General features: G+C 50.4%; 13 protein-coding genes across 13 annotated transcripts; 9 read left to right on the top strand and 4 right to left on the bottom strand.

The window, feature by feature from the left end:
- Positions 1–78: 78 nt before the first annotated feature.
- ASPWEDRAFT_741488 (uncharacterized protein) lies at positions 79–3,957 on the top strand. The gene is made up of 7 exons (XM_040839444.1): positions 79–290; positions 612–1,208; positions 1,288–2,097; positions 2,151–2,692; positions 2,743–2,871; positions 2,927–3,003; positions 3,046–3,957. Exons 1-7 carry the CDS (start codon positions 188–190, stop codon positions 3,905–3,907), a joined length of 3,120 nt encoding a protein of 1,039 aa, XP_040689940.1. The 5' UTR covers positions 79–187; the 3' UTR covers positions 3,908–3,957.
- Positions 3,958–4,006: 49 nt separating this feature from the next.
- On the bottom strand, positions 4,007–6,024 carry ASPWEDRAFT_110440 (uncharacterized protein; the record flags this gene model as incomplete). Its single annotated transcript, XM_040828172.1, has 2 exons — positions 4,007–5,881; positions 5,926–6,024. The coding sequence occupies 2 exons, from the start codon at positions 6,022–6,024 to the stop codon at positions 4,007–4,009; spliced, it is 1,974 nt and encodes a 657-aa protein (XP_040689939.1).
- Positions 6,025–6,222: 198 nt separating this feature from the next.
- On the top strand, positions 6,223–7,042 carry ASPWEDRAFT_41471 (uncharacterized protein; the record flags this gene model as incomplete). Its single annotated transcript, XM_040835567.1, has 1 exon — positions 6,223–7,042. A coding segment is annotated over exon 1 (442 nt), but the record flags the coding sequence as incomplete, so codon positions are not given.
- Positions 7,043–7,067: 25 nt separating this feature from the next.
- ASPWEDRAFT_52065 (uncharacterized protein) lies at positions 7,068–9,047 on the bottom strand (the record flags this gene model as incomplete). The annotated part of the gene is made up of 2 exons (XM_040837695.1): positions 7,068–7,080; positions 7,687–9,047. 2 exons carry the CDS (start codon positions 9,045–9,047, stop codon positions 7,068–7,070), a joined length of 1,374 nt encoding a protein of 457 aa, XP_040689937.1.
- A 125-nt stretch (positions 9,048–9,172) lies between these two features.
- On the top strand, positions 9,173–10,320 carry ASPWEDRAFT_538219 (SDR family oxidoreductase). The gene is made up of 3 exons (XM_040837960.1): positions 9,173–9,377; positions 9,422–9,645; positions 9,693–10,320. The coding sequence occupies exons 1-3, from the start codon at positions 9,297–9,299 to the stop codon at positions 10,279–10,281; spliced, it is 894 nt and encodes a 297-aa protein (XP_040689936.1). The 5' UTR covers positions 9,173–9,296; the 3' UTR covers positions 10,282–10,320.
- ASPWEDRAFT_41468 (FAD-dependent oxidoreductase) lies at positions 10,115–11,896 on the bottom strand. The gene has a single exon (XM_040835566.1). It carries the CDS (start codon positions 11,589–11,591, stop codon positions 10,359–10,361), a length of 1,233 nt encoding a protein of 410 aa, XP_040689935.1. The 5' UTR covers positions 11,592–11,896; the 3' UTR covers positions 10,115–10,358.
- Positions 11,897–12,068: 172 nt separating this feature from the next.
- Positions 12,069–13,026, top strand: ASPWEDRAFT_111994 (SDR family oxidoreductase; the record flags this gene model as incomplete). Its single annotated transcript, XM_040828292.1, has 2 exons — positions 12,069–12,721; positions 12,777–13,026. The coding sequence occupies 2 exons, from the start codon at positions 12,069–12,071 to the stop codon at positions 13,024–13,026; spliced, it is 903 nt and encodes a 300-aa protein (XP_040689934.1).
- A 115-nt stretch (positions 13,027–13,141) lies between these two features.
- On the top strand, positions 13,142–14,946 carry ASPWEDRAFT_538408 (ankyrin repeat domain-containing protein). The gene is made up of 5 exons (XM_040837963.1): positions 13,142–13,924; positions 13,979–14,177; positions 14,231–14,494; positions 14,540–14,619; positions 14,668–14,946. Exons 1-5 carry the CDS (start codon positions 13,256–13,258, stop codon positions 14,716–14,718), a joined length of 1,263 nt encoding a protein of 420 aa, XP_040689933.1. The 5' UTR covers positions 13,142–13,255; the 3' UTR covers positions 14,719–14,946.
- ASPWEDRAFT_28817 (Zn(II)2Cys6 transcription factor) lies at positions 14,873–16,988 on the bottom strand (the record flags this gene model as incomplete). The annotated part of the gene is made up of 3 exons (XM_040833185.1): positions 14,873–15,624; positions 15,674–16,850; positions 16,899–16,988. 3 exons carry the CDS (start codon positions 16,986–16,988, stop codon positions 14,873–14,875), a joined length of 2,019 nt encoding a protein of 672 aa, XP_040689932.1.
- Positions 16,989–17,648: 660 nt separating this feature from the next.
- ASPWEDRAFT_184195 (arrestin family protein) lies at positions 17,649–19,017 on the top strand (the record flags this gene model as incomplete). The annotated part of the gene is made up of 5 exons (XM_040832021.1): positions 17,649–17,683; positions 17,741–17,881; positions 17,927–18,242; positions 18,288–18,725; positions 18,772–19,017. 5 exons carry the CDS (start codon positions 17,649–17,651, stop codon positions 19,015–19,017), a joined length of 1,176 nt encoding a protein of 391 aa, XP_040689931.1.
- A 903-nt stretch (positions 19,018–19,920) lies between these two features.
- Positions 19,921–21,009, top strand: ASPWEDRAFT_538183 (EXPERA domain-containing protein). Its single transcript, XM_040837958.1, has 3 exons — positions 19,921–20,374; positions 20,416–20,814; positions 20,859–21,009. The coding sequence occupies exons 1-3, from the start codon at positions 20,179–20,181 to the stop codon at positions 20,942–20,944; spliced, it is 681 nt and encodes a 226-aa protein (XP_040689930.1). The 5' UTR covers positions 19,921–20,178; the 3' UTR covers positions 20,945–21,009.
- Positions 21,010–21,103: 94 nt separating this feature from the next.
- On the top strand, positions 21,104–22,048 carry ASPWEDRAFT_109942 (class I SAM-dependent methyltransferase; the record flags this gene model as incomplete). Its single annotated transcript, XM_040828132.1, has 1 exon — positions 21,104–22,048. One exon carries the CDS (start codon positions 21,104–21,106, stop codon positions 22,046–22,048), a length of 945 nt encoding a protein of 314 aa, XP_040689929.1.
- Positions 22,049–22,176: 128 nt separating this feature from the next.
- ASPWEDRAFT_28814 (uncharacterized protein) lies at positions 22,177–24,358 on the top strand (the record flags this gene model as incomplete). Its single annotated transcript, XM_040833184.1, has 5 exons — positions 22,177–23,275; positions 23,520–23,678; positions 23,845–23,877; positions 24,021–24,040; positions 24,104–24,358. 5 exons carry the CDS (start codon positions 22,177–22,179, stop codon positions 24,356–24,358), a joined length of 1,566 nt encoding a protein of 521 aa, XP_040689928.1.
- Positions 24,359–24,440: the final 82 nt, after the last annotated feature.

Here is a 24,440-nt window from a genome sequence, read left to right as displayed (position 1 = left end):
TGGCCGCGGCCCTGAAGAGCCGGCCCTCGCGGTATTAGCCCAACACACGATACAAGACTGTTGCTGAACGTGTACCTACACAATGATCCGGTAGTTCTCCCATAGCCAAAGCTTTTCGAAGCAGTGAGACAAGAAGTTGCCCTCTCCCGCAGCATGCGTGAGGCAGCTGAATAGGAACAACCAGATAATGGCCAGTGACAGCACCGAAGGTCGTGTAAAAGAAGCAAACATGATGACTAGGAGTGAGATAACTAAATCTATCGAGGATAAAGGGGGGGTTGTGATATCTAGTAGAACAATAACCCTTTCATAGGATAGAAACCAAGGCCAGAACAGAGGCCCTTGTATACCACCAATTACTAACAATAACTACAAAAAAAAAAAATCTCATCCATTTCTATTTCTGGCCCCCACCGGCACAAATGTACTAATAAAATTCTGAAAATAAGTGTCTTGGCTAGATAGGGATCATGGCTCTGGAATTTGGGGATTTTGTTACGCGATTCATACATTATCGAGTCCTTATTGACTGCTAGGATTGAGTAGCGCTCTGTATAAGGCTAATTTTCTGGGACTCCTAGCTAACATTCTTGGGTCTTGAAAAGTGCCAGAAATGCAAAAAGGAAGCCAGGTATTTCAGACGTGCGACGCTGATGCCACCAATGCCCAAACGGTGGGGATTTACGCTGTTGACTCGGTGGACAAGCTTTCGGATGTCCAAGAAGCCGTCAAGGCTTGGGTTAATGGTGATTGTGTCGACATCAAGCAATCCAGAAAACAGGGAGATGTTGAACTGGGGATTCTGGTCTCCTCGATAAAGGCAAAGCGAGGCCTGCATTCTGCCCTATCTCTGGTCACTGACACACTCATTCCTCGCGCCGACTGCAAAATTATCCAGGTTTCATCTGGCGATAGCTGCGGTTCTCTGGCCAGCCGATGCGGTATTTCTGGCGACGACTTTAGCAAATACAACTCCGAGTCCAGGTTCTGCGCCAGCCTCAAACCCAAGCAGTATGCCTGCTGCTCGGCTGGATCACTTCCCGACATGACGCCCGAACCCCAGGCAGATGGCACTTGTGCTGTCCACGAAGTCCAACCCGATGATGGCTGTAATGATATTGCTGGACAAAACAGTCTCACAAAGGAGCAGATAAACACTTTCAATAAAGGTACTTGGGGATGGTCAGGCTGTGACCGACTCCAACCTGGTCAACGCATTTGCCTCAGCAAGGGCAACCCCAATGCCCAACAGCCTCTAAAATGCTGTGTGTGGACCCCAGAAGCCAGGCACCAAGGCGCCGTCTGGATCATTTACTGGATTTGATCTGGCGAAGCTCAACCAATGTCCTCTCAAAGCGTGCTGCTCCGGATGGGGATTCTGTGGCACAACTGACAATTTCTGCACCGAATCCCCAGCGGACACCGGCGCCCCAGGGGCAATTAAAAACGGTACCCAGGGCTGTATATCAAATTGTGGAACAGAAGTCGTCGGAAACGAAGAAAGACCCGAAGAGTTCAAGAAAGTCACATACTTTGAGGCTTTCAATGTGCAGCGTGAATGCCTTACAATGGATGTTACCGAACTTGCCGACCAGACTGACCACACCCATGTCCATTTCGCTTTCGCAGGACCAAATGAGGATTTTGGAATCACCTTCAAAGACGGCGTGAAGAAGCAGTTTGACAAGTTTGTCAAGATGAAGGCCTCATTCAAGAAGATTCTCTCATTTGGCGGTTGGGCTGAGTCGACGGATGAGGGCACATTCCAGCGATATCGTGATGCCGTGAAGCCAGGAAACCGGGAAAAGTTCATTGCCAACGTCATTCCTTTGATCGAGGAAAATAACCTGGACGGCATTGACTTTGACTGGGAGTATCCCGGCGCCACTGATATCCCTGGCGTCCCCGCTGGTGGAGGGGATGAGACGTCCAACTATCTGGACTTCTTGAAGCTCATCGAAAAGAAACTCGACGGAAAGTCTCTCTCAATTGCACTGCCAGCCTCGTACTGGTATCTGAAGTCATTCCCCGTCGAGATGATGGCTCATCATCTGAGCTACTTTATCTACATGACCTATGATCTCCACGGTCAATGGGGTGAGTCTGTTTCTTTCCTTTTAGTTGAACGAATAAAACTGACTTTATCACAGACTATGGAAACAGCTATGCCAATCCAGGTTGTAAAGCTGCCAATTGCCTCAGATCGCATGTCAATAAGACAGAGACGGAAGGTACCCTGGCCATGATCACCAAAGCTGGTGTGCCTGCATCCAAGATTCTGGTCGGCATCTCTAGTTATGGCCGTGGCTTTGGTATGAAGAATGCCACTTGTACTGGGCCGATGTGCAAGTTCACCGGGAGCTTCTCCAACTCCACAGCTGAAATTGGTGAATGCACCGATACCGCTGGGTACATCTCCAACGCCGAACTCAACGACATCAATGACTTTGCAGACCAGGGCATGCCTGGCTACAAGGCACGCAAGTGGCATGACGACAAATCCGACTCAGACATCATGGTGTATGGAACCGAAGGTGAAATCACGACCTGGGTGGCCTACATGAGCGATGAGACCAAGAAGAAGCGCATTGAATGGATCCGTGATCTCAACTTCGGTGGAACTACAGACTGGGCCGCCGACCTGCAGGACTGGAGCGATGGCCCTGGGGTGAGAACAAGCTCGATCTCTCCGGTCTGCCTGTTATCGGATGTGACTCATCCTCGTGGCCAACTACCCTGGAGGACCTCAGCAGCAACGTGGACTCTATTCCCGCTAATTGCCGTGGACAGGCCATCCTCAATGTTCTCCTCGGTCATCTCGATGATGCAATCACGCATTACAATAAAGCATCCAAAGGATACGATGACAAGGTACGTCTACTTTGAAGATGAGAGGCCACTGCAACAAAGCTAACAACACCCACAGTTCATGTTTTACGTCGAATGGGTCAAAGACAGCATTGACTCCTCCCTAGAAAAGTTCATGATACGCGACGGCCGCAAGTACATGGACTGTGACTGGGAGTCAAAGTGAGCCAAGGGCAGCGGTCCTTGCACCGAGGCCAATTTCAAGACAGGCGATCTTCCGCCCACAAACCAGGGCCCTCGGTCGCTGAGATACAAGATGCGAGATGAAGATGGGTTTTACAATGCTCTCTCTGCCCAGTACGGAATCGAGAAGGATTGGGTTGAATGGCAGAAGGAGCATATAATCGTGGAACCCTGCATCTGCATGCAGCAGGGCATGTGCCCGGAATGCAACACAAACAGTCTTGTGTACTACAACTATCCCCGACGGCTCAGTGACGCAAGTAAGATTGATGTGAAGAATCCAAAGGAGATTGTCAACAAGGCCATCCCCAAGACGGACGAGCTGGCCAGTGTCATGATTGAAACGTACATGGAGATGCGTTTTGGTACTCTGGATGCGGATGACAGCGATGTTGTCACAGCGCTGAGTATGCCCGTCTTCATGCTCGAGGATGCCGCCGTTCAGATTGAGAATATCAAGGAGATCGGAGAGAAGGAGAAGGAAACCAAGAAGCATGAGCTGATTATTGGCATCCTGAGCATTGTCTTTGCTGTTATTCCCTTTGCTGGCGAAGCGGCTGCGGCCGCTGTAGGTGGTGTCGCTGCCATCTCCCGCACTGCATTGATCATTGGCGAGGCAGGAAATGCAGCCATCTCCATTGCTGATATTGTGAAGAATCCAGAGTCGGCGCCATTTGCTATTCTCAACATATTAGGAAGTGCTGCTGGAATTCGTGCAAAAGGCCCGCGTAAGGCATTTGGTGAAGCGGCGGATGCAAGGAAGGCATTGAGTGCAGACAAGATGAAGCTGTTTGGAGAGGCATTCCAGCACAAGGACAGTCTGGTGCAGGGGATTATCAAGAAGTGTAGCATCTGATAGTAGATATAAAAGCCCATTGTTGGTTATACACGTGCAGAATATCTGTACTCGGATAGAATTTCTTTATACAGTATAGATTTCAGACATTACATTAATCTAAGTCAAATAACGCTTCCACCATTGCTCCTGTCGCTCAAACGACTGGTGAATGGCTTCTCGCCCAACCCATCCGTGTCCTTCGCCTTCGAATTCGACCACTTCTGCGACACGGCCTTGATCATGCATAGCATGAGCCATCATTCGGGCTTGTTCGACAGGGACCACTTGATCAGCCGTGCCCTGCAGCAGAAGTAATGGTGCTTTGATCTTTTCTGCATGACTGCACGGGCTGAGAGTGGTCAGTTTTTTCTCTCGATCCTGCTGTTCGGTCTCTCCTAATAGCAATCGGTCGACATCCTGACTTTCGAACTTGTACGAGTCTGCCTGCAAAGCTCTGACGTTGCTGATACCAAACCAACTCACTCCAGCCGCCCAAACATCCGGATATACATGAAGAGCCTGCAGGGTAGCATATCCACCGGCACTGCGGCCATACAGGCCAACGTGGGTTTCGTCAATCAATCCCCGTCCTACGAGGAAGTCAACTGCACTGACAATATCTGCAATATCGACTTCGCCCCAGTAGCCCGACAGTCGTTCCCGATAGTCACGCCCAAACCCAGTTGAACCCGTATAATTGACGGCACAAAGAGCAAAGCCACGGGAAGTCCAGTACTGTATGGTCAAGTCTAGAGCAGGCGTTGTGCATCCATTCGGACCGCCATGAGCGTAGACCAGAAGGGGTGGAAGGGTTTGACTATCAGCCACGAAGTCGGGGTTTTGAGGGGGGAAATAGAACAGATGGACGTTGCCATCACGAAGCGGTCCATGCTTCTGAGGAGCCGTAAGATGTTCTGCTTGAGAGACGTATTCGGAGGGCAGCTCAAACGATGAGATGGAAGTAAGCACTGTTTTCTGCACGTCGAAGTCGGGCAGGATTGAAACTATCGCCAGTTCTTTCGGGGTAGTGGATGAAGAGCCAACGACTGCAAATCTCGACTTGGAAACGCGATGGATGCCATTTCCCGGATTGACTAGATCCAAATATGGCAGTTCCAGTTCTCGAAATGTCAATGTTTTTGTGTCGATCAGCACGATCTTACTGGTGGCGTTGACAATGACTGCTGCTGCAATCGTGGATTCATCCAGAAATATAAATGTCGAGCACCCAAGCATCCATTCAGCGATGGCGAAATCAGCCTGTTCAAGACCTGGGATCGACAGTGAATGCAATTGACGGTCAACCAGGTTGAAGCTGTATAATTGCCAGAATCCCGTCTTGTCGCTGGCAAAATACAGTCTGCCATCCAATCCCCACTTGGGCTGCGCGATGCTTTCTTCTCGAGCCTTTCCAGCAAGTCTGGTTACATTCAGCAATGTTGCATTCTGCCATTCTCCAAAATACAGGACTGTTCCTGTCCAGGGCATATCCGGATGGGACCATTGAATCCAAGACACGTATCTTCCAGAGGGATCGAACTTGGGATGCGAGTAGAAGTGATCTCCTTCGGCAATCATTGTCTCTTCTCCAGTGAGAATATCAATAGCTACAAGCAGATTGTTCACATCATATGCTTGTGTCTCTGGGGTTGCATTGCGATGATCTTCTTTGGCTGCAAGAATCCACCGTGTATCTCGTGGATGGCAGCAGAAATCAGCATATCGTATGCCTTTGACTGCTGCACGAATCACAGTCGTTTGTCCAGAGAGAGGGTCGAGTTTGTAAACATTCTTGGAAATATCGTCGAAGAAGATAATGTGTCCATCCAGGTTGATCGCGATTGAGCCACCGCCGAGTTCCTGCACTGTCGCATGGGCACTGAATTCTTTGAGCAGAACATCTCGACGCTGGCCATTGCGATGCTCTACAATCACATATCGAGCGTTCTCAGTCGGACGGCATTCAACGGAGTAAATGGCACCGGTGGATTCCTGATTCTGTTAAAATGGCGTACTTTATCATCGACATGACTTACATTGACCACAACTTCATGGAGCGAGATGCTGCTGTCTGCCAACAACTCTGGTGTCAGTGGACTTTTCCAGTGGCCGTATGGCACAGTAGATGAAGGCATTTTTATCAATCAATAACCGTGTCGAAGAATGTTGATCAAAGCTGAGTTGAGTAAAATCTCAAGGTGGCTTGAATTAGCTCCATTGCGATGACTCACACGCTGCACTTGGACAAGCATGTTGTCAATTTGAGGATTTTGGCTGCGATATGCAAGTTGTTCTTTTTTGTTATTTATATTTTAATGCTGCCTTTGAAATCGTTAGATGCCACCTGTAATCCAATCGAAAGTGACATCTTTCAACGTCGATATATATTTGACTGTTTGTGGCTCTCCACCCGCACTATCTATGCTGTCTTCGAACACCACTTTTTAATAAATCAACGGTTTTGTATACTTATCCTCTAAGATAAATACTATAACTAAAATCAATTCCTTCGCAAATAGGCAGCGATTCTTCAGATGCCGATCGTTGCTCTTTCAGAATGAGTTTGACAAGGCTGCCGTATACGACACAGCCACGTGTACCAAAGCGTTCGTATTTAAATAGGCGCACTTTTCGTTCGATCAACACCATTGATGAAACGAAAATTGATTTCTGTCAAAATGGGAAATTCGAGTGCGGACGATAAGCCTGAAGTTCGTCCGCCCAGGAGACGAGCGCTTACAATTCCGCTGCCGGAAGACAGAGACGATATCTATATCAAAACAGTCATACCAGAACAGAAAGGACTCCTACAGAGCATTTTCCATCAGCCAAAGCCCATAATAAGCATCAAAAAAGCATCGCAGCAGACCCGCAATCAACGCCAGTCGCCGCTTTGCCGGCTGCCATACGAGCTTCGACTGTTGATCTGGCGCGAATATCTCGGGGGCCACCGATGGCACATCCGCCGGGGCAGCAAAGGCCCCCGCGGCAGCGAGTGCAATGGGGATCACACCGTCACCGAGATCAGCGTGGTTGATCGAAGTGAGTTTACAGGCCGAGTGATCCCCAGTAATTTGAACGCGGTGGGCAAGCTGCCTCTGCTGCAGTCTTGTCGCTTGATGTGAGTTGCTCCAGGGCGATGGAGGAGACGATACTGACCAGTATAGATACTCGGAGGCTATTCCAGTCCTCTACACAGAAAATCTTTTCGATTTTGAGGGATTAGATGACTTTGACTGCATGAAAGAGATGATTCCGCCTCATCGATGCAACATCATTCGCAGCGTCAAACTGAATTTATCCCTGGAACATGATATGTCGTGCAAGGATACATATAAGCAACTCCTCTTCAACTATCATTCCTGGATCGAAAGATGCTCTTCCCTAGGCAGAATGCAGGGATTGCAAAATATGCATCTTTTTATTCACGGTAAGCAGCTGGACAAAGGATATGAGTTGGACGCGGTATTCCAGCCTTTAATTTTGATTCAGGCAAGAAACTTTCGCCTTCACTTGACTGAGAATGCACGGTGGAGCATGAAAGATATCCCCGAAGATCTCTCCAATCGGCCTGGATTCTCCATCAAAGTGATGCGATCCAGTGTGATGCGCGTTCGGCATTATGGTATTTCCAGTTGCTGCTTCGATGGCATTAAGATTCCACCGTCACGGCATGGTGAACTGTTGGGCTTTTCTGCATGCCGTGAAGTCTCGGGCTTCTCTGTATACGCTCTATGAATGGATTATAATATGTAAGATCGTATGGAATTTGCAATTACCGAATATCCACCTTCAACCCCTCTACAAGAGCCATCTTCCACTCATCTAGAAAGTTAATGACAAAGTCCTCGTCGTAGAATGCTTCGTTCCAGTTGACATTGAGCTTCATCTCTCCATTCCATGTCCAAACATTCGTGCATAACAGTCGGTTGATGACTTCTACCGCTATCCACCAGTCCTCGACTTCATGCCGTGATGCTTTCCCCTCATAATCGGCTTGGAGGTAGCCATTGACGACTCCAATCGAGCTCAATTCAGGATGAGCAGGGGCACGTAGAGGATCCTCTGGTGCTGCTCCCAATAGTTCGAGTACTTTGCGCACATACTCTGCCTGGAACTGAAGTGCATTGCGCGGCTCATCCTTGCTGAGATTGCGACTGTATCCTTTTGCAAGCACACTGGCCATTGATGTAAACGTATTGTTCAGACTGAGATCCACGCTGAATGGAATGCCGGTGTGATAGATGCTGACGGCAGTGCTCGAGCTGCTATACGGCGCAGGTAGGTACTTCCGCAGATCAATGGCGTTGAAGCAGGTGTATTTACCGCCGCCGCATCCACGCGTTGCTGGATCGAAATTGACCTGTGCGTATGGCAGGGTGGCGACCACCAATGCAGCATGCGCAGCTGTTGTTACTGTTATGCCATGTGCCTTGCATGCTGAGATAATGCGCTGTGTTGTGCCTGCTGAAAAACCAGAGATCATCCGTCGCGGGGCTGTAGGCAATGCATTTGGCAGCGTGGGAATGGAAATGCTGGGCAGCCCATTCCGGAAGACATCCAATTCCGCATCGGCTGCCTGGTAAATCGAGTCACCGGCTTCAAGTGGGATGGAAGCTGCTTCATCAAACGATGGAGAGAGACGTGCTGCTTCCGATCCATCGAACTGAAGGTCAGCTGGAGGTCCGTTGGCTAGGATGCGAAGGAATGCTGCTTGCAGATGCATCAATCCAATGCCGTCGATGCGCCAGTGTGGTGCGCGGAAGAGAAGCTCTCTGGTTCCTGGTAGATAGTAGAGCTTAAAGAGCGGCGATGGCTGCAGAGTTTTGTATAGATGATCGCCAGAGCTGTCGACCGACTCGACAATGAACGTCTCATCCGCCCATGCCTCGAGGTCTGCTGGCGATGGTGATGTGTATGTAAGACGAGTGCCGCTTTCATCTGGCAGCGCTGCAATCTGTGGATGCTGCTGACGAAGCGCTTTCCATGTCTGCTTCACTTGGTCTGGAGGAGGAATTTGTTTCAGCCGGACACTGGAGGAAATCAGATAGTGCTGCCTCTTCAGCGGGGCGCCAGCATCGGCAATGGCGCGATAAAATATTTCCAGCGAGTCGAATTGGCGCTCAAAGTGGCCAGGAGAGACTTGGTGCCACGGCATTTTTTATTAGGAGAGAAAGTGGTTCGAGCTGATAATGAATTAATTTGAGGTGGACGCCTGAATGTAAGATTGTCTGCGTAAGATGAGAGACTGTCAGATGAGAGACTGTCAGATGAGGGGCTCCGCTGATGCCACATGGCAGGCTGCCGGTGGACTGTCGAATGCTGCTGTTGGAACATTCCAGATATAACTGGGGATTATTTAAATTGAGCAAGAATCTGCTGTTATCTTGCAAATCACTCCATCATCATGACTGCACAACTGACTTGGCTGGTGACTGGCTGCTCCTCGGGCCTGGGCGAGGCTTTTGTCCACGCCATTCTTAATAAAGTAGGCGTGTTCTAAAACTCAGGATATCCCACTAACTCGCATAGGGCGACCAAGTCATTGCTACAGCACGGCCAGGCAAAGATGGCAGTGGCGCAGAACGCCTCTCTGCCCTGAAAGACGCTGGAGCAGCTGTGATGGAGTTGGATGTCACTGCACCGCAAGAAGAGCTCAACCAGAAAGCCCAAGAGGCATGGGAAATATACGGAAAAGTCGACGTGCTCGTCAACAATGCTGGGTATATCGAGGCTGGGGTTTTGGAAGAGCTCGAGTAAGAACGTCGTCCACCATCCATACACGGTGATTAACATAGGATAGCGAGGAAACACTCACCCGATGTCTCCGTGTGAATACACTCGGTCCATTGAATCTGACACGCGCCTTTCTGCCTTTGATGCGGGCTCGACAGACCGGCACTCTGCTCTTCGTCGGCTCGATCGGACCTTACTTTGGCGCCCACGGAGCCTCGTCGTACGTTGGATCCAAAGGGCTCCTCGAAGGAATCGTGCCCAATCTGGCCCTGGAAGTCGCTCCCTTTGGCCTGCGCACGTCGATCCTGACTTTTGGCCACTTCCGCACGGCCGTCATGGCACCGGGTGTCATCCAGTACCGTGCTCCTCGCCAGCTGCCCGAATATGCCGAGATGAACAAGCTCATCAGCGGCGGATGTGCGGCCACCAATGGCAACCAGCCCGGCGATCCTCGAAAGGGCTGCGAACTGGTCGTTGACGCCGTCAGGGGCGAGGGCAGATGTGCCGGGAAAGAGTTGCCGCTACGACTGCCCATTGGGGCTGATGCATTGCAGTGTATCCGACAGAGCTGCGAGGAGAGAATGCAGATCTGCGATGAGTGGGATGGAATTGCATCGCAGACTGACTTTGACGATCTGACTGCGGATGCTAAATAAACCAGTTCTATCGAAGGATATTTGGGTATATATTTTATCAATTATCGTGATATCTCTAGCATATGTTCATAAATCCATTATGCCTCTGCATACTGATACACTTGCCTGAAGAACTCAGCAAATGCCTGTGCCCCATCGTCGCCAAACAGCATCTGCCCATTGCTGTGTGTCTCTTCTGCCTTTTCCTTGCAGCGTGCCACCATGTCGTCCTCAAACTCCTTCATCAGAGGATCCAGTTGGCTCTGGAATGGCATATCCCGCCCAGCAGACTCGTATGCCTTGGTGATCGCGTTGGCCAGCAGTAAAGAATCCAGCATGGCCAGGTTGACTCCCTCGCCGGCCCATGGACACATCAAGTGCGCTGCATCCCCAATCACCGTGGCGTAGTTCCTGTGCTCCCACGAGGCGCCAATCGGTAATCTGTATAGCGATCGAATGTCCATGGGGCCTGGGTTGTCCGCTGTCTCTTCATCGCATGCAATGGCAACCAGCTGTTTGATCTGATCGCCCCAGCAGCCCAGTAATGTGCTGTCGTCTAGAAGCCGGCTCTTTGCAGATGCAGCTGTCTGGTTCGCTAGTCCTGATGAAACTCCAAAGTCCTCATCGGTCGTGGTGAGCGCAATATATGCCCGGACCGAGTCCTGCGGTCCACGATGTGTCATGACGCCGTGTCGCATACCAAGTGCTGTAAAAGTGCCATCACCGACCATTGCGGCGAGATGCGGGTATTTGGCTATGACGTGGCGGATGGTGACCGTGATGAGCTGCTGCTCCGCGTATTCTGGTTTGACGTCTGTCAGCAGATGGCGAATGCGAGACCAGGCGCCATCCGCGCCGACGACCAGATCGAACGTGTGTTTTCCATGAGGGCCAAAGTCGAGTTCCGTTTCAGTGCCGCTGGGTGTGGTCAACGCGGTCGCAGATAGAAGCTTATGGCCCCATTTGATGCTCTCCGCCGGTAATTGCGAGCTCAAGAGCTGTATGAGCGCATGTCGTGGGATCTCTGGACGCTCGCTCAATTCCCCTTGGTCTTCATGCAGAATGGTCCCATCCTTGTCGGCCACTTTTTGCGCCTCGGAACATTCGCCAGTGAGCAGTAAAAATTGGTCGAAAAGCCCACATTCCGTGAGGGCAGCGATGCCGGATTCTTCGTGCAGATCGAGCATGCCAGATGGCTTGGCCAGCTCATCGTCGGTTGGTTGCTGACGGAGGTCGAATATCGTGAAGGGGATGCAGCGTTTGTGCAGTAAAACTCCCAGGGTGAGGCCAGCAGGACCACCGCCGACAATGGCGATTCTTGGAGATGGCATTTTATTTTGATGACAGACTCCGATGCATCATGGGTTGTGAGTTCTTAAATATTTCTAGAATGGCCGCTGTCGGACTGTAAAAAAGACCGAGTGGCAACAGTCGGGCAGTCTATTGTCCGCTCGGGGGTTAGTATTTGCCGAGTACAAAACATGAGGATATCGACAGAAAGTGAAGAATGTTCAAAGATTGAAGAGATAGCAGCCTGGAATCTGATATCACATGCAGCATGCAGTCATGCAATATATCAGCAGGATAGCAATAAATGCAGGCCGTCACAACTGCATCGAATATTGAATCGACTCGTCATTTCGGCCATCGTCACCCACACTCCATTCTTTTATCCCAAGTTCTCACTCGATCAATAAATTTTCATCCATTTCGTCTGCCTTCCTACGCTCTACAATCTCCAAATGGCTTTTTCCGACTCGATTCAGCATCTCATCTCCAGATTACCATTCCATCAATCACTGGTCGACATGGCTTCGATCAACATCCCTTCCAATGTCCTCGCTGCGGTCAAGATATTTGCTGCTGCTGGCATCCTGTACAAGCTGAACCAGACCCTCTCCCGGCTGGCCCTGAACAACTGGGTCTCGGATCCATGGGACTGGGCTCGCGAGATTGTGTTGATTACGGGTGGATCCAGTGGCATTGGAGAGCAGATGGTGCACAGGCTGGCAGAGCACGGCATCACCGTGGTCATACTGGATCTCGTGGCGCCGCAGACTGCGACGCCAGATAAAGTGCACTTCTACCAGTGCGACATCACATCACCAGAGGCAGTTCACGCAGCAGCACAGCAGATCCGCAAAGACGTCGGCCATCCAACTGTCTTGGTCAACAATGCCGGAATTGCAAATGGGAAGTCTATCCTCGACGAAGCAGACGAGGGGACCAAACGCATCTTTGATGTCAACAGCATTGCGCATTTCCGACTCGTGCGCGAGTTTCTCCCCCACATGATTGAGCGGAACCATGGCCATGTCATCACGATTGCCAGCATGGCATCCTTTATGACGGTCAGCCCCGGTGTCGCCTATTCCTGCACCAAAGCAGCCGCCTTGAGCTTCAGCGAAGGGTTGGCGCTCGAGCTCCACTACCAGCACAAAGCAAACAAAGTCAGGACGTCGTATGTTGTATTCATGATGGTTTTACTGTTTTACGATGCAGCTAATGAATCTCAGCGTGGTTCATCCGACATGGGTGCGCACACCCCTCATCAAGCAAGCGCTCGACAGCGGCAAGTGGAAGCAATACACACTGGACGCCGGCACGGTTGCCGATGCCGTTGTTGCGCAGATTCTGGCAGGAGAAAGTGGGCAGATCTGCGTGCCAGGGACATACACCTGGCTGTCGTGCATCAGGGCCTTTCCCAACTGGCTGCAGCAGTGGGTGCGGAATTACCAGACAGAGCTGCTGGAAGCCTCTGTATAATTACTCATGTAAATATAATGTTATGTTCTTTGTTTGCCAGCAGGGATGATCCAAGTGGCGGCACAGCCTCACTGCGCCAACACATCAGGCTGAACAGCCGAACCCCTCCATTCTTTGTTCTCCACACATCCTTATCTTCTCCCATGGACACTTTGACCGTAGACAGCATGCAGCTATTTAACTACATATCAACAGCCCTTATTCATCGTCATTTAGCCCCTCATTCAGCATGACAAGCGATAGAATTTACCATCTCGCGGTGGCTGGGATTCTGACCGCCGCCGACCTTCAAAACAGCCACGACGAGCTGCATTTTGTGCACCCCAAAACGAAGCTGACGGCGCTGGCTGCGGCAGTCTGGAACGGCCATAAACATACCGTCAAGCTGCTTCTCGATTATGGCGCAGATCCAGATGGAACGCCTGGGTCGCGTCCTCCGCTGTGGGTTGCGGCAGGGAAGACAAGGAGGAACGCCAACAGCATCATCGACATTCTGCTCAGACATTATGCCAACGCATCTCGACCGTCGAGTTTCGATGACAACTCCACGCCTCTTCTGCGTGCCATGCTGACGCTCAAATCGCCAGCCATCCTGCGCGCGCTCGTCAAAGCCGGGGCGCGTCCGGCGGTTCAAAACAACAAAGGAGAATCGGCGGAAAATGTCGCGACAAGAAGAAACGACCATCAACGCGCAGCAGCTCTTTTCTCAAAACCATCACCGGTAAATGATAGACTGGAGCGGTTTGGGGCTTTTCTGAGTGCAATCGTGCTCGTTGTCGCGTGCAGACATGAACAACCGATGATTGCATTGGCAGCGGCAGCAACCTTGATTATGATCAAAGCGAGTGCGATCAGAGAGTATCTGCTCTTGAATGGACTTATTGAAACTGTTCAGACAGTGAGTTTATATCTACTTATCAGAAGGTAGTGGCTAACCGGTGTTTGATAGGAGACAGAGCTAAAGCAAGAGCTTACAGAGGATATTCATCGTTTTCTTCATCAAAAGCAGCTCAGTCGGTTCTTCTGCACAGATGGCAGCTTCGTCAAAACTGTCATCGAGCATGCTGTGGCCTTGGATAGTGACCCCGAAAACACGCTCGACGTCAAAGACTTGATGCGACTGGCACTCTATCAGACGGTTCTTTACTGTGGTATGGCCATCATAGTCCTTGTATGCAATGGCTGAAAGAAATGACAAACAAAGAATCATCGTCCCAAATGCAACAGAGCAAGCACTTCGATGCTATCGTCCATCATATTGCCAGAATCGCCACATTTGTCAGTCCTGAAGACGGAAGTGCAACACGGATTGGAAAAGGCTCGAAAGAAAACTTGAATCCATTTATACGCGACTGTCTAGAAAGTCAGGCCATGAAAGGACCTATCCTTCTTGTTGTCATCTCCGAAGAAGCCTGGATAGGAGAGGCGAGCGCCGATGCTTTGCAAGGACACAACCTGGACATGCAAGGTAGGCCGAAAATGCCTTCGATGAATCTTTCTCACGGTCGTCCAGGTGTCCATTTCCACGAGATCATCATTGACGATACAGCAAGGAGTATTATGCAAACCGACCAACCAGGCTTGGAGAAATACGTAGGTCGCAGGTCAGAATAGCTGGCTACTGTGCTGACACTATTCCAGCTTTTGAGTCTATTGATAGCCCCTCTTAATGAGACCGCTACTGAAAAATGACTGAGACGGGAATGTCCGAGTGATATGGCCAACCCAGTGTCGTGGTGTTGTATAAACATTTTCAAGTGGGACTGTTCTTGTATATACATTCATAATCATCGCTCATTGCGAGGGAAAATCTGTTCTTCTAGCGTGGTTTCAATATCGCAGAACACTAGTATAGGCCGGCACAATCGATTGCCTCATCTGTTCCCATGAGAAAATCATTGGCAAACAAATTATCAAAGGTGTTTGGGATATTGATATCAAGAAAGTTCCCCAGGATGTTGTCGATATCTTCAAACATGGGGTCTGCTGCGAGATCGGTAAAGGTGCCATCGCCCATGTGTGTCAAATCAAATGCGGGCTGATTGTTGATATTCGGAAATGGTTGGTTTTCTTTTTCCATGTCATCAGCCTGTCGTACTCTAGTATCATCTGAATGCGAATATGAGCCACGATTGGCTGTTTCTATATTATCCAAAGGATGAGGGCCTGCCGTGACAATGTTTTTGTTCAGCGAATTTGGTACAATCTGCTGTCGAACATCGTTTTCCGCCATGCGGTTGATGCCATCGAAAGCCCGCTGTCCAAGCCGTGTCATCAGTCGTGCTGACCACCATGTGGCACTCAGTGCTTTGAGGCTTTTGTAAAAGGTCTGTAAATTCTGTTGCGCTGTATGTTGTGTGCTGGGCAATTGACATCGCTTCAGCTGTTTGTAGGAGATGGAGAACCCCATCGAGAGGGTGTATGCAACGACTGGCAGCGGAAGAAACTGGTTGATATCGCACATCTGGATCAGAGTGGCAATTCGATACACAGAAAGATCCTGACGTAGATACAGCGTGTGCGATCGAGGATGGTCTTTGAGACCCCAGGGGCGCGCAGCCAAAAGTGCAATTGCGTGATATGCCAATTCAAGCGATACTGAGCGAGCATCATTAGTAGGTCTCTATTTGCCAGCAAGGAAACATACAATTCAAATGCAATGGCAAGTTCCATCCATTGCACTCGTTCAGCACTTCCTCGAATCGTGGGATTTCAGGCTTGTTGTCATCGACCGGCGTATCCAGAATCGGTCGGTAGACTCCCATCACCCGGCCCAAGATTGATGCCAGGGACAGTGCGACACGAAACGGTGCATCGAAGAACGCAATCACATCGCCCACTCGTTGCCCCAGATCGCAGTCGTGAATGACGAGAGGCCTTCCGTTGATCGCCGCGCTCCAGCGATCCAATTTCCACAAACACCAAAAGAGCACGACCAGGGCCTTCTCTGCTGGATCCTTCTCTCCCTGGTCTGGCGAGTACTTGATCAAGTGCAGGCCCAATGTGTGCGCGTGGTGGGCGGCTTGCGACAGGTGTAAAGTAGAATCCTCGGAGTCTTCGGGTCCTGAGGCATGCAACGAGAGGAGAGCGAGAACTTGTATCAGAGTGATCTTTCTGGTCTCGACCTTCATTGAGATAGTATGGGTCAGGTTGTCATAGACCAGCTTGGTGAACTTTCGTAGAGGAAGAGGGTTAGTATGGTTGGCAAGGCAGAGGAACGGCGCTGCGCTGTGGTCTTTTGCGGCCACCAGACAAATTGCCTGCACAAGCTGGGGAGAGGCGGTTTGATCGCGAAACTGTGCTTGGAAATCATCTTGATTGATCAAAGGAAGAACCGGGTGGATGCGCTGGAAGTAGATGTTCATCAATGCCTGTTGGCTTTGTCGTGGAGGAAGAAGCGGTTCGGTCTGTCGGTTTCTATACCGTGGCGACGGTTCAATATGGACGTTTCCATCTAATGGCTGACCATGGCTGATATCTTCCTGGTTCCTGAGGATGTCTCCTTCTCGGTCCAGCCAGACTCCAACATCGCTTTGGCAAGTCCGTCCACGCAGGAGTCGGGAGCTGGTATCGCCAACAAAGAGTGCGACGGGATTCAAGTCGCCGATAAAACGCCGGGATGGAATGCTATCGGAGTTGGGTTTGGCAGTGTTTCTGGTCTTATCCACTTGACCTGGTTTTGGTGTATTGTGAGGCACCTCAGCCGGCTCTGAGTCGGGGATGCTGCATGGCGACAGAGGGCTGCCCCTTGCATTGGGCGAGTATTGGATGAACTTCCGGTCGTTGATCAGCCGGCGACTCTCATCGCCGTGATGGCATTTCCTCTGCGCTTCTTATCAGCAATGCACAGGCCAGGCTGTCATCCCGCATACCTTTCGCTGCCGGCAGCTGTCACACGCCCCGCGTGGGCATTTGCGCTTCAGATTCCTCCGGTCTGGACTGACGTGGAATGTCAGCTCCATGACAGCTTCTTAATGACAAATGAATGACGGTTTATTGCAGGAACCGTTGCAAATCAACATGGAAAAGACAGATCAAAAGCCGGTGGCGAGCACGAAGAAAAGAGGGGATGGTGCGGATTGTGCCTCGATTGGGTTAGACTCCGATTCTGCTGCCCAAAAGAGACAATCCCGCCTGTGGGTTTCCTATTCTGGACTAGCGGACACTGCTGCTCATACTACGCGATTTGGCAAAAGAAGCCGCATGCTGGATGATGATTGGCTGTTCTTCAGATTGATCTTGTAAGATGAGTGAGTCACGATGGTCATGATAGCCCTATAGCCCTAATATGCATGGGAGACTGAGCTCAGCTATCAAGATAGAGTGGATGGTTAAGTGATGAGAATGGCCATCGCAAATGTGCTCCTCAACCAACGGCTATTGATGTACACTTTACTGGATATTCTCAGAATCGTTAAAATCATATGGGTCGGATCTACCAAGATAGAATGTTCTGTCATAGTTAAAGTGCATTTCCCAAACAGGTGCGGCTCCCGTCCGTTTTAGGAAGGCTCCGCAGTCTCCATCGGCATGCCGTGTACTCCATATGCACAATATCTATCTATATAAGGACTTTGCACTCCACTGCTTTCTGTCAGGATCATGAATAAAGCATCTTCAACATGACCGGGACACACATCACGCAATTTAACCTTGGGTATAATCAATTGCCTCCACAACAGCCCTACATCCGCTAATGCATGTTGACATCCAGACTCGACAGCTCCTGCGTCTTTCTCCCTGCAGAACGAGATGCAGATCATTCTAGTTGCGTCACGGGGACCCTCCAATTCCATCTCTCCCAGCCTATCTGGGTCAAAGGCATCAAGGTAGCGCTCCGAGGAAACCTCAGACTGTAAGCGCTCTTCTCCATCGGTCTGACTTACATCTAACCATCTAGACCTCGTGGTGAATTCTCAATCTGGGAACCATTCCACGAAGCAGTCACTCTCCAACTTCAACATCAATTGGCCGCATCCAGAACCCTCAGCTCATTTCGCCTGCCGGCAGGAAAATACCAATTCCCATTCGAGATTCCCGTCAGCAAGTACGGGCTGGAGACTCTTACCGGTCCTAGCCATGAATACCACACTTATCAAGTCGATGGGATTATCGAACGAAAGTTCAGCAAAGATGCCATTGTGTCACAGCCCGTCCGGATATACAGGTCGTTTGATTTGGAAGAGATGGAAAGATGGCAGTATTCTTCTCCTTGCGTGAGTCTCTCATCTTCTGATATACGACCATCACTAACAGGACAGTCGATTGAAAAACAATGGGATGGAAAAATCCAGTATAGCGTCACGATTCCCGATCAGAACATGCCGTTTGGCTCGACATTTCCAGTTGAATTCTGGTTTGCGCCCTTGACAAAAGGACTGAAGATTGAACGAATCCGAATCCAAATCATCGAGCGACACGAACTCAAGATCATTCCCACGGCAGCCGAGGCGGTACAATATAACCTGCGCTTCTTCAAGTCGAACAAGAAACATACCGTTCTGAGTGGAGCATATTACTACGACGATTCAACCGCAGATGCGCAGCCGTTGGAGGATGAACTGTGTACGATCAAGTCGATCCGGCTGCCGCAGCGACTGCACGAATGCACGCAGAATATGGATTCTGGGATGATCAAGATCGATCATGAATTGATCTTTTCGGTGGAGCTGCGAAACGCAGATGGTCATTTATCAATGGTATGTCCCTTCTGATGTTGACAATGCTGTATACTAACGTGTATAGATCAGCGGAGTGATGCCGATATACATCCACATGTCGCCGACCGTCATCACCAAAGACGGCGCTGTCCACGGCAAAGATCTGCAGCAGCTGCAGATCGACCAGAATCCCCCGCCGTTGTATGGCGATCATCTCAAAGACTCGATGCTTGTGGAGTTGTCCAACATCTGCAGTCAAATGGGACTGGAAGATGCAGGCAATGTGCCGGATTACGAGACAGCGATTCGAACGGTGGCAGTGGAACATTGATACCCTGATTAAAAGTGATTTTATAATAGTCTCAGCGTTAAGCGATAATGAATAGATATTTAATTCAGATCGACATGCTATGCAATGGTGAAGCACTGCCCATCGACCCATCCGAACAGCCATTTTTGGTCTAACTGAAAATTCCGATCATAAAAGCTTGTATTGAACTCGCTCGAGAATCATCATCCAGCATTGAATGACTCTAGAATAGTCAAGATTCGCATCGCCTAGCCCATTGAAGCTGCTGCGACCGAACGATGTGTCGTCAGGCTGTCTATTCTCTTCACCATCTACAACATCATCCGCTTCTTGCTCTTTCGCTTTGTATATAAAAGCAAGAAACTCTTTTTCCACGACGCAAAGTATCCCAACCAGCTATTTGACTATGGCAACCCACAGAGAGAGACGCATTTGGTGAAGACCAAGATGGAAACACTATGGATTGAGGCTCCGACCATGAAGCGATGTCTACGGGCGTGTCGACAAAATAAAATCTCATTCACCCGCTATCATACACGCTGGCTTCACTCGGACTGGCTGCAGATGTCTATCCCCCAGCTGCTATCAATGCCTCGCAGACGGTCGTTGATCCTCGCCGTGAACTGCGCACATCGCATCCAGACAAGGACGACTTGGGGACCATGACCAATGCAATGACGTCCATGTGGAAGTTTGACCGTCTTGCCTTCCGGCAAGCTGGATCTCATAGCACATCGTCATCCGGAGACAGTCTTCCAGTTGATGCTGCGCTGGTGTAGAAACTGACCTTTCGCGTATCGAATCTGGGCGCATTTGATCCTGGCAGCGCGGGAAAGAAAGGGCCCTGGACGGTATCCAACGTGCAGCTTTCTGCTACTGCAACTATGCCTGGAGTAGGATGCGGTTTGGTGTTTAATGCGGCTGGAGTGGTGGGTGGAGGGGCTGTGATCCATGTTGCGTATCAAGAGGGGTGTTGAAGGAGGACATGGTGAAGATGGTGGGTAGAGGGGATTCGCAACAGAATGGAGTCGATGATCTGATTGAAGTGAGGTTGAAGGAATGCGTCCTGGTATAGCGTCAGCACTGTGCATCTAGACCATCAGTCCACTCGGATGCAGTAGAACCGCTCGATAGGCAGTATTTATTCTTCTATTCAGTCAGTTCAATTCATCTCAACGTGCAATGACTGCTCACCCCTACTACCCCCCAGGCGTGGCCATCGATGGCTATCTCCCCAATGGCTGGAATACCCTCGCTTTGCTCTCCATCTTCAGCGCCGTCTGTGTTGCCATCTTCGCAGTCACTTCCCTGATCATCGGCAAAGCCAATCATCGCATTTCCAACAGCGATCGGTGGACTGTCTTGTGGTTTGTCCTGAGTATGGCTCTCCCATACTGTTAAACAATACTAATATAATAGGCGGCTGCATCCATCTCGTCCTGGAAGGCCACTATGTGTATAGCTTCAAACCCCTCGGCAGCGACCAGACGCTGCTCGGCCAGCTGTGGAAGGAATACGCCCTGTCGGACTCGCGATATCTCACGCAGGATGCCTTTGTGCTGTGCATGGAGACCATCACGGCTGTCTGCTGGGGGCCATTGTCGTTCCTCCTGGCCATTCTGATTGCGATCGACCATCCTCTGCGCCATTCCGTCCAGACTGTCGTCTCTCTCGGCCAGCTGTATGGCGATGTTTTATACTTTGCAACCAGCATGTTTGACCATGTCATCCTCGGACTGTCGTACTCGAGGCCCGAAGGATATTATTTCTGGGGATATTTTGTCTTTCTGAATGCGTTTTGGATCTTCATCCCTTTGAGTGAGTGACTGCCAGAATGGTTGCATCCATCGCTAACAGATCAGTTCTCTTGTACAACAGCATCACCGCGACGGGACGAGCATTTCTAGCTGTGCAGAGAATGGAAAAGACCAAAAGAGTAAATAAATAGAATATCAGATAATCATACGATGAGGCTCAGAGTCCCGTCGTGGACGAGGCGACCGTTGCATCTCCACCCTGTTTCACAATCCCTGCCCGTCCCAGAAGGCCTGCGTAATCTTTTCAAATCATCCAATATTCACTTCTCATCCTCAAAATGTCGTCCGACATGGTAGAAATCGACCAAGATGCCCCCAGCTCTGCTCTGGACGATGCCTCCAACGGCACTTCGCTGCGATCCACCATCGTCCAGTATGAATTCCGCCATGGCCGTCGCTATCACAGCAACCACGCCGGCAACTACCAGTTCCCCAACGACGAGGCCGAGCAGGATCGTCTCGACATGCTGCATCATATGTTCCATCGCCTGCTGTACAATCAACTCTTTCTGGCCCCGATCAACTTGGCCGGAAAGCGCATTCTGGACATTGGCACCGGCACGGGGCTGTGGGCGATAGACGTCGGCGACGAGCATCCCTCTGCGACCGTGATCGGCAACGACCTCAGTCCGATCCAGCCGCAGTGGGTGCCGCCGAATGTCAAGTTCTACGTCGACGATGTGGAAAAGGACTGGGTTGAGGGGCATCGGTACGACTACATCCACTGTCGATACCTGGCGGGGTCCATCCGAGACTGGCCGCGATTGATCCGGCAGTGCTACGATAACCTCACGCCGGGCGGGTGGCTCGAGCTGCAGGAAACAGCGAATACCCTCTATTCGGAAGACGACAGCCTGCAGCCCGACAGCTACATGGTCCGGATGATGGACGGGCTGTTCACGGCCTGCCACCAGATCGGCCAGACGATGGATCCAGCCCCGCACATGCGCGGATGGGTCGAACAGGCCGGATTCAAAAACACCACGCAGCAGCGATTCAAACTGCCAGTTGGGAACTGGCCAAAGGATGCGCGATTGAAGGAATGCGGCACGTTCATGCGCGTCAATTTCGTCGAGGGCGTGGATGCCTTCACGGCGGCGTTGCTGGGCGATGTGCTGGGCTGGGAGAGAGACGAAGTCGAGCTGCTGAATGCAAAAGTGCGCGATGAAGCGATGCGCAATCAGATCCACGCCATGTTTGATTTCTTCGTGGTTGTTGGCCAGAAGCCAGAATAATTGTTGCGATGGTCCTGTTGGATTCGTATTGCCATCTGTCATCTGCAAGGCTATGACTCACACTTTGATTTAAAACAATCGTCCACATCACCAACATCAATATCAACACAACGGAACATAATACCATCATGTCCCTCCCCCTCCCCTCTGTCGCTCACAAACTACTCCTTCTGCCGCTGGAAATTGCCCACCAAGTCCTCGACAATGTCCGGCTGTGGGACATTCTCCGCCTCGCCTGCCATGACATCGAGTACATCAACACCTGCCTCATGTCGCATCTCATCGCTCGCCAGCTGATCGGAGATGACACCCAATCCTATAAACAGACCCAAGAGGCGGCTGGCCTCTACTGGGAAATGTGCCGCATGATGCGTCTCTATCCTGCGCCTCCAGCCAGATGGCCTCTCGCAACCATCTACATGCTACATCTGGACGTCACAAAAGTCCACGACTGGCTGCACAAAGAGACCAAAGCTCTCCTCTGGATGCCCGACTGGAAGCGAAACATTCTTACGCGCCATGCTACGGATGTTCCTGGACTGACGCAATCAGATGCTCTCCCTCTGCAGCGTCGGTGGACAGCCGTCAAAAGCAGCCAACACAATCTGAATGACTCCAAGGCATCGCAGCTGCGCAGAGTGGCATCTCTCCTAGAAGATAATCCAGACATTTTGAAGAGAACATTGGACCCCGAGCAGATTCAGCGACCGAATACAGCCCATGTGGTATCACGATTCCGCTACACGGCAAACAAAATCGAAAAGTCGTGGGTTCATCGACACCAGGGAGGCTCGCTGGAAGGCTTTCGACATCCTTTCCTGCCCGTCATTCCATTTGATGCAGCCTTGCAGTTTGTGGTTCGGATGCTTCCCAAACATGGTTTCGTTCGTGATGGTGCTATTCCCAAAGACATGGCCAGTGGCCATCCTCCTGATGTGGTATCAGCAGTTGAGACCATACTCCAGGGAATGGACTATCTCTACCTGCCATCTCCATGGTTCTTTTCTCGAGTTAGTGAGATTCATCGAACTGTCGACACACCTGCATCCGGAGTGCCAAAGGAAGAGTGTATTCACAATCCGAGGTTTGGGATTGAACGATTTATGGACATTTATACCCCTGGCGAGGCCTATGTTAAAGGCTTTGAGCCACACGACCAGCGAGAGATGGTGTGGCTGGAGGCGTTTGTTGCTGTTTATCGATATTTGGAACAATTGGACAAGTCGAGTAAGTGATCTGGTATGTAGAAATGATAAAGAACAGAAGATATCCAAACACATCAAAGCAACACATCATTCATAAAGCATCAACACATCAAGAATCCCGTAAGCCATAGATCAACCCGTTCAAACTGGCTGAATCAACCCCTGTTTCGGGGTCTTCGATCCACCGTTCTGGGCGGAATTCATCCGGGTATGGGCCTTGCGGCTAAATGCTATCCCTGTGTTGGGTTCCTTTTCCTTCATCACAGTCGAGAAGATATCTGTGTTTGACATCGTCTCTGAGTTGGCGCTCATCGGCATGGGCGAACAGCAAGGTGACTGCCGCTTTGATGTACTTATACATACCGAGGCAGACGAGACGATCCACCTTCCACCTATGGAAATGGGGTTGGACCAGAGCCTAGGCTGTCAGTCACATTCTTCCAATAGATATAGCCTGTATATCACTACTCCCAGAGCTGTACAGGGTTAGAACAACCAGGAATGAGAGGGATCCGCGTGGCATACATAAAAGAGCAGACCTTCTGCTGCTATATGATAAAGATGCCACTCCATGTTAATGTATGAATGTAGATACGCTGTATCAAGTAGACTACAAGAAGCACAGTAGGCAGATATATTACCAGAAAGTAAAGATCTCTCTGAATGTATATCAAGCACATGTAACGTCATTTGTCCAATTATGAACAACGCTTGCCAGCTTGTTTAGCCCCTATTTGCTGTGATTAATGTAATGACTGTCTTTTCAGTTTGCCTCTACTGTATGACAGTCAGCAATCTTACGTGGAAAGCACGAGGCTGCAGATAGAACATGTTTACCCAAAGTCTATAGCAAGGCGATGCTTTTTGGGTTGCACCCTGGATCGCCCGCCAATCAGTCTGGTTTGCGGCCAACGGGAGCAACCTAACGTCCCGTCCTAACCTGAGCAGCTTCAAAGAGCAAATGACACCATACGAGACAATCTGCGCGTGGCCAATCACCGTTGAGCGCTTTATCCATGCCGCATGGCTCGGTGGGGCCGCACACTGCATTCCAGCCAATCAGGATTCATATCTGAAACAGCCTCGGTGTTTTCGAGATTTCTGACTTGCACTAACCCAATCCGGTTAGTGCACCGTGGTCTTGGCCGGCCCATTTCCCAAAAGAGACCGTCTTTTCTCTCTTGTCT

This window comes from Aspergillus wentii, assembly GCF_001890725.1.
Source record: "Aspergillus wentii DTO 134E9 unplaced genomic scaffold ASPWEscaffold_4, whole genome shotgun sequence".
Lineage (NCBI taxonomy): Eukaryota > Fungi > Ascomycota > Eurotiomycetes > Eurotiales > Aspergillaceae > Aspergillus > Aspergillus wentii.
This window is presented reverse-complemented; position numbering and strand designations above follow the sequence as displayed.

Coding starts and splice junctions, on each gene's coding strand:
- ASPWEDRAFT_538219 (XM_040837960.1), top strand. CDS start 9,297: ATGACTGCACAACTGACTTGGCTGGTGACTGGCTGCTCCTCGGGCCTG. Junction 9,378..9,421: donor TCCACGCCATTCTTAATAAA/GTAGGCGTGTTC, acceptor TAACTCGCATAG/GGCGACCAAGTCATTGCTAC. Junction 9,646..9,692: donor GGGGTTTTGGAAGAGCTCGA/GTAAGAACGTCG, acceptor AACATAGGATAG/CGAGGAAACACTCACCCGAT.
- ASPWEDRAFT_538183 (XM_040837958.1), top strand. CDS start 20,179: ATGACTGCTCACCCCTACTACCCCCCAGGCGTGGCCATCGATGGCTAT. Junction 20,375..20,415: donor TGTCTTGTGGTTTGTCCTGA/GTATGGCTCTCC, acceptor CTAATATAATAG/GCGGCTGCATCCATCTCGTC. Junction 20,815..20,858: donor TTGGATCTTCATCCCTTTGA/GTGAGTGACTGC, acceptor CTAACAGATCAG/TTCTCTTGTACAACAGCATC.
- ASPWEDRAFT_538408 (XM_040837963.1), top strand. CDS start 13,256: ATGACAAGCGATAGAATTTACCATCTCGCGGTGGCTGGGATTCTGACC. Junction 14,495..14,539: donor ACACAACCTGGACATGCAAG/GTAGGCCGAAAA, acceptor ACGGTCGTCCAG/GTGTCCATTTCCACGAGATC. Junction 14,620..14,667: donor AACCAGGCTTGGAGAAATAC/GTAGGTCGCAGG, acceptor ACACTATTCCAG/CTTTTGAGTCTATTGATAGC.
- ASPWEDRAFT_741488 (XM_040839444.1), top strand. CDS start 188: ATGGCCAGTGACAGCACCGAAGGTCGTGTAAAAGAAGCAAACATGATG. Junction 2,098..2,150: donor TGATCTCCACGGTCAATGGG/GTGAGTCTGTTT, acceptor ACTTTATCACAG/ACTATGGAAACAGCTATGCC. Junction 2,693..2,742: donor GAACAAGCTCGATCTCTCCG/GTCTGCCTGTTA, acceptor ACTACCCTGGAG/GACCTCAGCAGCAACGTGGA.
- ASPWEDRAFT_41468 (XM_040835566.1), bottom strand. CDS start 11,591: ATGCCATCTCCAAGAATCGCCATTGTCGGCGGTGGTCCTGCTGGCCTC.